At 46.3% G+C, this 12,322-nt stretch overlaps 2 protein-coding genes across 2 annotated transcripts in view; one reads left to right on the top strand and one right to left on the bottom strand.

Moving 5' to 3' along the window:
* Positions 1 to 9,835, bottom strand: part of Bscl2 (BSCL2 lipid droplet biogenesis associated, seipin) — a 12,116-nt gene extending 2,281 nt beyond the window's left edge. Inside the window, exons 1-7 of the mRNA XM_031389596.1 lie at positions 9,426 to 9,835; positions 7,499 to 7,713; positions 5,843 to 6,159; positions 4,152 to 4,233; positions 1,439 to 1,582; positions 432 to 566; positions 191 to 288 (exon numbers count right to left, since the gene is read on the bottom strand). Of these exons, the coding sequence (XP_031245456.1) occupies positions 191 to 288; positions 432 to 566; positions 1,439 to 1,582; positions 4,152 to 4,233; positions 5,843 to 6,159; positions 7,499 to 7,573 (851 nt within the window). The 5' untranslated portion in view covers positions 7,574 to 7,713; positions 9,426 to 9,835. The remainder of the gene's footprint in view (positions 1 to 190; positions 289 to 431; positions 567 to 1,438; positions 1,583 to 4,151; positions 4,234 to 5,842; positions 6,160 to 7,498; positions 7,714 to 9,425) is intronic.
* On the top strand, positions 8,036 to 9,483 carry Gng3 (G protein subunit gamma 3). The gene is made up of 3 exons (XM_031389602.1): positions 8,036 to 8,298; positions 8,646 to 8,745; positions 9,019 to 9,483. Exons 2-3 carry the CDS (start codon positions 8,647 to 8,649, stop codon positions 9,145 to 9,147), a joined length of 228 nt encoding a protein of 75 aa, XP_031245462.1. The 5' UTR covers positions 8,036 to 8,298; position 8,646; the 3' UTR covers positions 9,148 to 9,483.
* Positions 9,836 to 12,322: the final 2,487 nt, after the last annotated feature.

Raw genomic sequence — 12,322 nt, 5'->3', positions numbered from 1 at the left:
AAAAAAGAAAGAAAGAAAGAAAGAAAAAAAAAAAGCTCTCTTGAAAGCTGATAGGCTGAAGTCAGCGAGAACCACCTCTGGCCTTTGTAAAATATGATGTGATTGTAACTGGTCACCTCTGCCTGGGACTCTCTTCATTTTAGGGCAGATCACAGGAAAGCTGTCAGTGTTTCCTTCCTTGGCTTTTTACCTGAGCCCGGTGAAGTGGGCATGGATCCGGAGGTAAGCTCCATACATCTGGATACGCTTGCTGTGGACCTCAATAATTGCTCCAGTTGTTGGCACATACTGCAAGGGGAGGGGTGAGAGCAAAGTCAGTCTGAGGATCACTTCCAGGCTTTGTGGCTTTTGCAGTTGACTGTCCATGGGCTCCTCGGGTACAACCTTGGGTCAACTGAAGAGCTGTCTCCTAACTCCATCACCCCACTTACCGAATTCTCCCTATAGTCAGAGTAGAGTTCTACTTCCAGGAGCTGCTTCTGCTCAGCGAAGCCAAACAGGAGGAGGCTGGAGAACACCAGCGTGTCTAGCATCTGGAGCAGCTGAGAGCGGTAGTGCAGCATCACCTGGCAAGGTCGAGAGGACAGACTGGGGACAGGTGCTCACTCCATCTGCCCCATGCTTGAGCTATAAGCTCATTCTAGGCCTCCTGTTCCTTCACTTTCTTTCTCTAACTCCCAGTCACCACCTACCCAACCTTTCCACCTGTTCCAGTAACACTCTCTACTACCTGACCTCATTTTCTAATTCTAATACAGAGAAAGCCCCTCTCAAAAATTACCTCCCCGAGGTAAGCAGTCTGCCTTCTGGGCTGGGACCTGTGTCCCAACATCCCATCTAAAGCTTTCCTCAGACGTAGCGGCTCTGATGACAGTTTAATAGTGGGGCTCAGTGTGGAATGAGCACTCACCATATGCTAACAAGAACCCTGCATCTCTTCCTAGTCTTGTCAGGAAGAAGTTACTCTACAACTCTAGCAATTAAGCCAGCTAACTCAAAGCTGGTTTGTTTTTGGTGTCTGCTTGTTTTAAGAACAGCTGTATTGGGCTGGGGAGATGGCTCAGCAGTTAAGAGCACTGGCTGCTCTTCCAGAGGTCCCGAGTTCAATTCCCAGTAACCACATGGTGGCTCACAACCATCTGTAATGGGATCTGATGCCCTCTTCTGGTGTGTCTGAAGACAGCTATAGTGTGCCCACATACATAAAATAAATGAATAATTAAAAAAACACAGCTGTATTATTTACTTTAAAGTTGGGCATGCCATAGGATACTATACTAGGTGGTTGGCAAATGTTCAGCTTACTAAGCAGATTCTTCACTTAACCTGGTTTAGGCCTGATCTCAGAGCCAAGGAGGTCTTCTCTTGAAACACTAGCCAGATATTCTGATTCTCCCATCATTGTCTGCAAATTCCTCGATTGTCCATAGACACTTACTGAGCGTGAAGAAGTGGAGATGATTCTGCCGCCTCTGGTATAACAGGAAACAGTGACTAAGAACATGCCCAAGTCTTGATTCACAGGGGATTCTGGCAGTTCAAGCTCTAAGGTGACTCGATAGGGCTGTCCGTACATCAGTACCTGTCACAGGTAACAAACATCTTGTTAAAAAAAATTTTTGTGGTGTTTTGAGACTGGCCTGGAACTAACTCACTCTGTAGACCAGGCTGGCCTCGAACTCAGAAATCCGCCTGCCTCTGCCTCCCAAGTGCTGGGATTAAAGACATGTACCACCATTGCCTGATACTTGGTATGTATTAATCTTTTTTTTTTTTTTAAAGTGTACCATCTCTGCTTCTTTAAGTCCTTAATAAAATTCCTTTGGCCTTTGCACTGTTTAATCATGACTTGATGCTGCCCCCTCCTGGTCACTGGATACCCTGGCTTTCCAGACTTCTATTTGGAGCCTAGAGGTTGTCAGGCAGGGAGCCCTGTGTTTTTAGTGGGTCTTGCTATGCATCTCTGGCTAGTCAAGCACTCACTATAAACCGTCAAATTCATGGAACATCTCTTGCCTCAGCCTCTGGTGTTGAAATTTTGGGCATGCACCACCACGTTCACCCTGTGAGCTCTTAGGTCTGACTTGCACTACTATGTTTATGAGAAGAGCCCTGTTGCATTTCTTTTCCAAAAGTGAACAGTCACATTGCCAACTGGGCCATCTGTGATTCAGGCCTGTGTGCCGCTGGAGCTGTCCCCCTGGGCCTAGTCTGCCCTCACTTGCTAATTAAGCAAGTGCTGCTCTACCTCCCTAGTCAGCTCTTGCACAATCACTGTAGTGGCTGATCATCTTGCTATCCTGATCTTTCTTAATTTTTAAAGGCAGAGTGCTTATTAAATGAAGTTTGTCTACTTGTATCAGTATATGTGCAACACTGAATTTATTAAACATGATAGAGCTGCCTGGGGCGGCAGTGCATTCAGCACTCGGGAGGCCAAAGGGAAGATCTGTGAATTCAAGGCCAGCCTGTTTTTTGTTTTTTTTGTTTTTTTTTGTTTTTTTTGGTTTTTCGAGACAGGGTTTCTCTGTTTAGCCCTGGATGTCCTGGAACTCACTGTAGATCAGGCTGGCCTCAAACTCAGAAATCCACCTGCCTCTGCCTCCCAAGTGCTGGGATTAAAGGTGTGCACAACCACTGCCAGGCAAGGCCAGCCTGGTTTAAATGACAAGTTCCAGGCCAGCCAAGGCTACATAGTGAAACTCTGTCCCAAATAAATCCATCGAATGATACAACAACTATACACCTTATGAGGTAAACTGTATATTATATACATTTTACTTAATAAACCTATTAAAAGGGGCTGGAGAGAAGGCTCATCAGTTAAGAGCACCAACTCCTCTCCCATAGGTCCTGAGTTCAAGTCCTACCAACCACATGGTGGCTCACAACCATCTGTAATGAGATCCAATGCCCTCTTCTGGTGTGTCTGAAGACAGCTACAGTGTACTCATAATAAATAAATAAATCTTTTTGTTTTTTAAAGCGCAGTCGGCGCTCTTAACCACTGAGCCATCTCTCTAGCCCCAATAAATCTTAAAAAAATAAAAAGAAAGGAAGAAAGAAAGAAAGAAAAGAAAAAATAAATCCAGGCCTAGCATGGTGGTGTATACTTACTAATAATCCCAGCACTTAGGAAGCAGAGGAAGTTTGAGGTTCCCCACTTCCAGCCTGGATTGCCTTTAATTCCAGCACATAGGAGGCTGAGACAGGGTGATCACGACTTCGAGGTAAACTATTTTTTGTTTTTCTAATAGTCTAGGCACTAACCTTTCTGCCTCTACCTCCCAAGCTCCTTTGTTTTTTCATGAGAGGCCTGGAATCAACTTACCCAGGATGGTCTTAAACTCCTAAACTCAAGATATCCTCCCTAGGGTGATGGTGGCACACACATTTAGTCCCAACACTCAGGAGGCAAAGGCAGGTGGATCTCAGAATTCTAGGCCAGCCTGGTCAGCATCCTTCTATGTTAAGAATCATGATTATAGATATTATACTCTGCCAGAGCTGATATTCTACTATAAAATCAGTTTCTTCTTAAATACCACTTAAAAGAAAATAATGTTCAAGTTAAGACTGACAACTAGGGCTGGAGAGATGGCTCAGTGGTTAAGAGCACTGACTGCTCTTCCAGAGGTCCTGAGTTCAATTCCCAGCAACCATATGGCAGCTCACAACCATCTGTAATGAGATCCAATGCCCTCTTCTGGTGTATCTGAAGAAAGTAGTATTGTACTCGTATATGTGCTTATATCCATAAAATAAATAAATAAATATTAAAAAAGACTTACAACTAGAAAAACCTCATTTAATAAAAAATGACACTGATTCTCAAAGTCCTTTTTTTGTTTGTTTATTTTTTGATATCAAGGGCCATTTTAAGCTTGGAATCCTATTTTTATCAGAGCTCTAGGGAGATAGGGTCTGGCTATGCAGCCCAAGCTGATATCAGATTTGGAGTAATCTTCCTGCCTCTTTTTTTCTCCTAGTGCTGGCATTACAGATATGTATCACAGAGACTGGGAGCAACTTACAGATTTTCTTTTCAACTTCTGTTTGCTTCAGAGCCTTTCTCTTAAATCTATTTCTCAATCCCTGCTCGCCTCATCTTTCTGGAGCAATCAAAGCCTCTGTCTAGTTCTCATACTCACCCGATCACGTCCACTCTTAGCCAGTGAGACATTGGCAACAGGGAAAGAGCAGAGCGAGGCAGTGGAGGAGTCACAGTCCGTCCTAAACGAGAAGGGATCAACAACACTTTGTGATTGACAGCCTGCTCTGCCCACACAGCTGGTCTCTAGGACCCCTTCTCTCACCCATCCCCTTTCTCCATTACAGATAAAGGAGAACAAATGTGGCCACTAGAGTCAAGAGATCCTAATAAGACTTTCATTCTCTTCCTCATTAGATCAGAACCCATAGGGAGGAGCCGAAGAGCTCGCAGGTGTTTCTACAGGCTCCCTTGGAGGTCCCAGGGCATGTGGATTTCAGGGTCCCTCTCCTAGAGAGTCTGATTCAGCAGTTCTGGACTGAGGCCTATGTTGGAAAACAAAATTCCTCCTAAAGGATCTATGGATACGTCTTTCTAAGATAAATTTTATGCAAAACTGCACAGAGTATACGGATAGCCAGCTCATACCCGGTATCCATACACGTATACCCCATATATGTAAGACTCATGTTCCCTTGAGGCTGGAGAGATGGCTCACTGGTTAAGAGCACTGGTTACTCTTCCAGAGGACCTGAGTTCAATTCCTAGTACCCATGTGGCCGCTCACGACTGCCTGTAACTCCAGTTTCAGGGGATCTGACACCTTCACACAATCACACAGATAGGCAAAACACCAATGCACATGAAATAAAAACAATTATTAAAAGAAGACTCATGCTCCCTAAATGTTTACATGGGTCTACCTTAGAAATGACAGCGCAAGACTAGGAATTTGGGACAGGGGAAAAAAGGGTTTTAAACCAATGATCATAAAAGTGTTTTCTGTATATGTTGATTAGTCTTATAGCCATTGCTGGGAGACATACAGAGACTTTGTCAGTGTGAGTAAAATGGATATGAACTCGGAGGCTAGGTAAGAAGCAGGACTGCCTTGGGTTACTGTACATATCACTGGGGGTGAATGGCATTAAACCAAATGGCAAAGGAGGTATTTCCTAATAGCTCATGTGTTAAAAGCCAGGGTACTTCTTAGATGCCCATGGTTGAATTGGCTCAAAAGGTTCATTCAACCTAAACAGAACAGACTCTGATCCTTGAGTCTAAAAGTGATTTTCTTTTTCTAGACTTTAAAAACAAACAAACAAACAAACAAACAAACAAACCTTTTGAGACAAGTTCTCAACATGTATTTCAGGCTGGCCTAGAACTCATGGTAATTCTCCCAATTCAGTCTCTCAAGACTGGTATTATTCATGTGACCAGGTTCTTTCTCTCTCTCTCTCTCTTTTTTTTTTTTTTTTTTTTGGTTTTCTGAGACAGGGTTTCTCTGTTTAGCCCTGGCTGTCCTGGAACTCACTCACTCCGTAGACCAGGCTGGCCTCAACCTACCTCTGCCTCCCAAGTGCTGGGATTAAAGGCGTGCGCCACCACTGCCCGGCTTTTTTCTCGGTTTTTAACCATAATCTAGCAGCAGAGGTAGACCTAGAACCCTAGAGCCCTACCAGCCCAGAAATGCTCCAGTCTTGGCTCAGGAGGCGGGAAGTCCTGATAGCACACTAGAATAAGATTTCATCCTCTGTCAATACTGGGATTCAACAGAGGAGACCCTAGAATTCCTTGAAGTAGTTTTCAAGGTAAGATCCTTCTACTTTCATGGAGCAGCCTTCTCACCTGTAGTAGAAATGCACTGGGCTGAGGTGGCTGACAGTCGGCATGTAGGAGTAGTAGAAAGAGCCATAGAGGAACACAGACACCCAAAGCAAAAGAAGAATGGTGCAGAAGAGCACCCCAAACTGCAGCATCAGCCTGCGGGCACGGCCTGCCAAGACATGGCCCACTTCCTGGGCCCACAGTAAAGCGGGGACTGGTGGGTCATTGACCATGATGGGGACAGCAGGGGATCTGGCCCCAGCTTCGGGCTTTGAGTTCCTGGCTGGTCTTCCACAGGGACGATACCCTTGGCCATGGGATAGGGCAGCTGAAGGTTCCTGGAGAAAGAGAAGGGAAAAAACAGTTTCTGTTCTAGGGTAGCTGGAAACAAAAAAGACAAGCTTATTCAACTGGCTGAAAACTAGAGGTAGCAGGACAAAGCAAAGTCATTGCTTCACATGCGCTTCTCTTCCAATTACTCCTTCACCTCCCTTCACTGAGTTCGCTTCCAGACATTGCCTCAGTGGAACTTTTTCTCCAGTCACCGGAGCCTGGGACAAACTTCCTTGCTACATTCACAGAAGCATTACATACAGAGAACAAGGCCCTTAAATTTCTCTGGAAACTCAGATGACATAGATCCAGAATGCCAGGGGTTTGCAAGGAGGTGAGTGACTTTCCTAAGGTCGCACAGCCTGCCAGTCCAGCTCAAAGCTTGCAGCCTTAGTTAGAGCAGTCAGAATTGCCTCCCAAGAGTTTCTTCCCTCTGCCTGTGCTCGCTCACAGAGGAGGTGACCCCTACCCCGGCACAGCACCCTGTGGTCGACGCTGCGACGCCCACCCCCGGGCTAATGCGGTGGACACCAGCTCGCCACCGCGGCGAGGCAGACTCACCAGCCTCTCGCTGCCCAAGCAACTTACAGAAGGCAGTTCCGGCTGCTGAGGAAGCTCCGCCCATCTGTCAATCGCCTGCAGGGGCTGAGACTTGCCGGGAGGGCAGAGCCTGTAAAATGCTTTGCTCCCCACTGTCCCTATCAGAAGCCCATTACACTTTAGTTAAGTGTCCAAAGGCCCCATTATAACCTCCAACGTAGGCTGAGACTCAGCAGCGTCCCCTTGGTCCTCCTTTCCAGGCCTGAACCACAACCCTCCACCCATACCCTTTACTATCTGTATTTTCAGTGTGATTGAATGGAGGTGGGAATAAATACTGATTTTGTTTTGTTTGAATGTTTTTGTAGATTCAGTAGAGTTTCTTGGGCCTGTAGGAGTCCAACTGGAGCTCAGAGAACCTTGCATCCTGCCAGATCCTGAATCTTGTGTGTTGCGCAGATGGTGCCGCCCGATAGTCAAGCGTGGCATTTCAACCCCTTTCAGTCTCCAGTTTTTATGCTGCGTGATTGACCTTCTATGACCCACGTGATGCAGTCAACCTCAAAATCCCTACAAAAACCACGAGACTCGATCTCTGAAGGTGGCATCCTCTAGATAACATCCTCCAGGAGGCAAGGCCAATGCACATCTCTTCGAATAGTAGCAACCCACTCAAATTACATGAAAAATTTCCAATCAATTCCCTATTTCCCCAATTCCAACTCTTGCAATCCTACTCCCCAGTCCAAGAAGCCCACCTGTGCTCACAATATTCACACTAACTTTCGTGGCAAGGTGCCTTACCTCCTCTTTGTCTGATCCTTTGATCTGGCCTCTGCATGTCTCTTTTCCCCCAGCTTCTCTTCTTTGATGTATCATTTCTTTAGATATCTTCCTGATGGTTACCTCTGCGACCCTGGATCTCCCCACTCAAGTCACTTGTGGGTAGAGAGTGGTGATCTAGAAGCTGATCACCTGTAGAGTGTCACATTTTCCTAGATCTGAAGAATGGAGGGTCACTGAAAGAAATGAAGATTCAGGTGCTAAGTGCTGTGTCAGGGTGGGGGTGGGGGTGCAGCAGCCCAGCTGATGTCAGACTTTCAAATGAGCAGGGTCTCCCGCAGCGGGTACAGACTCGAATGCAGGGGCTGCCTTCAGGCCCAGACCACCCCATTTGAGAGGGGAGCCTGCTTCTGCCTCAGGTCCTTTGAGGGAGGGATCTAGTTTAGACTAAGGACTTCTACAATGGGCAGGGGCAGGTAGTGAGATAGCAACAGTGAGGGTGTGCACAGGGGATGCAAACAGCAGACAGACTCCCCCACTGTCCAGGCAGTTGGTATGCTCCAGAATCTGAGCAGCTCCTTCTAGCATCCTTCATCCTTCAGGTACAGCCATCTGGGCAGTGCTTAAGCTGCAGAAGCTGAGACCACCCCTCCAAGGATCTCCAGCCTGAGCATCTCTAGTGACCTTCTCTGCCTTAACTGTCTGTACTACAGATATTTTTAGCTCCAAGTCCTGGCAGGGTGGGGCACCTATCTGAGGCAGGGTTTGGTGCCCCCTCCCCACTGACCCTACATCCCTGGCTGCTGCTGCTGTCACTTCAGGTGAGTAGAGAGTAGCTTTTTTTCTCTTCAGGGCTTAAGGGGACATGTGGCTGATGTGATTTCATCAGGGTGGGGCTCTTTCTGACTGAGGCTTTCATTGCTGGTAACATTGCTGGTAACATTGGCTCAAAGACTTAAAATCCTCAAATTGTTTGTATAGTTTGATGGCTAGGACCTAGGGATTAGGAAAACATTTAATTTCATCTTCTCCATTCTCCTTAATTAAAAAAAAATTGGGATGGCCACTGGAGAGTGGAGATATTAGGGGAACAAAATATTGGGGTACAATCCCAGCTGAAGAGCTGAGTGCTTCAGCTGAGGGTACTGATTGTCTGTATTTACTCCAGGATGAAAGGGGAGACCCCTGTTAACAGCACTATGAGTATTGGGCAAGCACGCAAGATGGTGGAACAGCTTAAGATTGAGGCCAGCTTGTGCCGGATAAAGGTGGGTGCGACCCTGGCTCCCATTTAGTCCTCCAGGGCTCAGCTGTAGGCTTGCAATCACCTCCCCTTCCCCCCACAAAAGAAGCTTCTTGACATCCTGAGGTCAGAGACAGAAACTGGGCTTTGTCAGCGAAGTTGTTCCCGAGGACTGGCGATGGGGGAGATGGCTGTCTCAAAGGGCACTAGAAACAAAAAGATAGTCTATTTGTCGAAGAGAACTGTAGTCCCTTTCAGGAATTCTGGCTAAATGTTTCCCCTCCTGGCTGTGTTCCAGGTGTCCAAGGCAGCAGCAGACCTGATGACTTACTGTGATGCCCACGCTTGTGAGGATCCCCTCATCACTCCTGTGCCCACTTCGGAGAACCCCTTCCGGGAGAAGAAGTTCTTCTGTGCACTTCTCTGAAGAGCGCTGTACCTCCTTTGAACTCATCTCCCCCTCCCAGACCCGCCCTTAGATTAGAAATTGTAGCAGTCCATTTCTACCCGCACATATCCTAAGATTATCTGAAGCACAAGGCCCTCCTTACCTATGTCTACTCCATCTCCTCACCCTTTCAGGCTAACTCCAAGCACCTTTTACTCTATCTATAAAGGGACCCCGCTAAATTGCCAAAATCCTGCCTGTTTCCCTCGGTGATCCATCCGTTCAGGCAATGGAGAGGGGGATGCCCGGGTGCTCACCTGGAGCTATGAAAGGTAAAGGCATTTGAAGAATAAAGTCATTCAGAGCCTCAGAGGACAACGCCTGTGTGTTAGCGTTCTTGGGTAAAAGGATCCTTAGTCGATGCACTTGCCATATCCAGGGAACAGGATGAGCCGGTTAAGCATTGTAAGGATGGGAGATCGCAAAGTATAAGGTGCCCGTGCGCCCCCAGTGGGGGGTTGTTAAAACGAGCGCTCAGAAGCCGCGCAGCGTTCACGTGAGAACGCAACGAAAGCCGCGAGAACTACACAAGGGCGAGTAGGGTGGGTTTCCGCGGGCCCAGGGACAGCAGCCCCGGGTGCGGGTGGCCTGAGAGGCCGTGGGGCGGGACAGGGCGACTCAGCGCCTGCGGCCAATGTCCAAGATGGCGGCTGTCTGTTCGTATCCGCATGGCGGCACGCGCCAAGGGTGCTCTTAAAATGGCGGTCCCCAGCGTTCCCAATATGGAACGATCCCTTACGTGATCCTCCGGTCTTAAAATGGCTGCCCCTGCACTCTCGAAGTCAGAGGCAGGTTCTCTGTCTCATAAAATCTGGAACTAGACCAGATTTTGGAGACCGATCACGGAGGGGGAGGGGTGGGGTGGGAAGTCACCTAAAGAGGTCATGGGTTCATAGTTCAGTGTAGTGGCCAACACTCCGGAAGACAGAGGCAGGTGGATCTCTGAGTTCCAAGCCAGCTACAGATACACAATGAAACCCTGACTTAAAACAACTAATCACTAGAACTGGGGCCCAAGAAGCACAAAGACAACTTTGCAGAAGAATGTCACCTGAGTAGAGGCTTCCTTTGAGGTATTATACATAATAACACAAGTGTGTTACAGTCCATCTTGGAGAACCTTGTTCCTTGGTCTCTCTGGGACCTAAATAAGTAATACATTTGTAGGGTTTTTGTTGTTGTTGTTGAACTGGGGCTTTATTTTCTCAAGATGACTGAAGAACATGTTAAGAAGGGTTCAGAATATCTGACTAGAAACCATGTCTCATGAATGCCTCCTAGATTAAGAACTGGCAAAGGCTGAGGAGATTCAAATTACCTCCTAGCAGCTTTTTGTTTTAAGAGTGAATGTACATAGATGTTTTGGATCCTGGGCCATATTCAACTGTCCCAGTTGTTTTAGGTGAGAAATCTTTCTGGGTAGGAAGGTCTAATTATTCCCTGGGTGTCATAACCAAATGGCTCAACAGGTACAGGTGTTTGACTGCAGGCCCAACGAGTTTCCTATCCATCAAGGGTAGTGGGGGGTAACCAGAGTTCTTCTGATGCCACAAAAGTATGAGTCTGTGCACATATACACATTTCAGTATGTTATAATCTTTGATCTTTCTTGTAAAAACCCCAATAGTATCCTTGTTATAATCCCTGCCTGCTTACAACGTCTAGAATGCAATAGGTGCCTAATACCTAATGAATGTTTTTTCTTTTCTTCGTTCCCCAAGACAGGGCTTCTCTGTGTAGCCCTGGCTGTCCTGGAACTCACTCTGTAGACCAGGCTGGCCTTAAACTCAGAAATCTGCCTGCCTCTGCCTCCCAAGTGCTGGGATTAAAGGTGTATGCCACCACTGCCCGGCTTGAATGTTTTTTTTTTTTTTTTCTCTATTTGTATATGCTTAAACTGAACACGGAATAGCAAGACTAAAAAACCCTTTTCCTACTGTATCAGTGTTAGGCAAACACCAGGGTAGTAAGACTAATATCCTTATCAGCTCAGATGTGGCAAAAAGCCAAAAGTGCTTAAAATGTGATATTCATCCTTCCCTACCTTATCCCCTAAAATACCCATCTTAGTTTTCTCATGCAATTGGATACCTATTCAAATTAGGAGTGAATATCTGGTTGAGGAGAAAACAACTAGTTTTCCTCTGGTTGAGGACTAGCAACTAGTACAGACAAGGTGTAAGCTATTTCAGAGTAGGGCTAGAAGAGATGACTCAGTTTTTAGGATTAGCTGTTGCTCTTACAGAGAACTTGGATTTAGTTCTCAGGATCCACATGGTGGCTTTACAACTTTAACTCCACTTCAAGAGGATCCAATGTCCTCTTCTCTGTATGCACCAGACAAAAACAAGGTACACACTGATATATGCAGACAAAACAATCTTAGGACTGAGACAGGGTCTGAACTCCTGATCCTCCGGTCTTGCTCTGTAGGCCAGGCTGATCTGGACTTACTATATTCTGGCTTTGAATTCATAGCATTCTTCCTGCCTTGGCCTATCTAATCGTGTTAGGACAAAAGGCATGTGATATCATGTCAGGCTGAACACTAATTACAATCAGCTCCAACTCTAAATGGTTCAGTGGGTAGAAGTTCCTACCATCAAGCCTGATGACTAGACTTAATTCTTGAGTCCTAAATGGTAGAAGAGAGAACCACCTCCCAAGTCATCCTTTGTTCTTCACAGGTGCACTATGGCACATGTGTGCCCCACGCCCCCACGCCCCACATACAAAATTTACAGGCAAAAAACCAAAAGTCCTACTGAACCTGGTATGGTAGAAGCCTAGCCTACAATAGCCAATTCCACTTTCAAAAGACAAAATCAAAAAGTTCTAGTTGCCAGCAGCAGCACATACACACCAAGTCTTGTCTGTTCAGTAGTAGCACTGCAATGTGTCTGTAGCTTTCATTCTTCAAACTCATTAGAAAAATGAGGACTTTTCTTCTTAGGTAATAAATATTCACACGTACTTAATGGATTTCATAAACAAAACCTTTAACATCAAACATCCAACTGATTATTTCAGTGGAGCCCAAGAGTTAAATTTTCCATTCTAATGGCTCAAGATCTTAGTACAAGAGGGACAGAGAGATGGCTCAGTGGTTAGGAGCACTTGCTGCTCTTGCAGAGAATCAGGATTACAGAGTTCC

This window comes from Mastomys coucha, unplaced genomic scaffold (assembly GCF_008632895.1).
Source record: "Mastomys coucha isolate ucsf_1 unplaced genomic scaffold, UCSF_Mcou_1 pScaffold21, whole genome shotgun sequence".
Lineage (NCBI taxonomy): Eukaryota > Metazoa > Chordata > Mammalia > Rodentia > Muridae > Mastomys > Mastomys coucha.
The sequence above is the reverse complement of the archived record's forward strand: the minus strand, read 5'-3'. Positions and strand labels throughout refer to the sequence as shown.

Bases quoted from the DNA above. Each gene is read 5' to 3' on its own strand.
- Gng3 (XM_031389602.1), top strand. From the start codon at position 8,647: ATGAAAGGGGAGACCCCTGTTAACAGCACTATGAGTATTGGGCAAGCA. The intron at 8,746-9,018 runs GTGGGTGCGACC...GCTGTGTTCCAG, and splicing joins CCAGCTTGTGCCGGATAAAG to GTGTCCAAGGCAGCAGCAGA.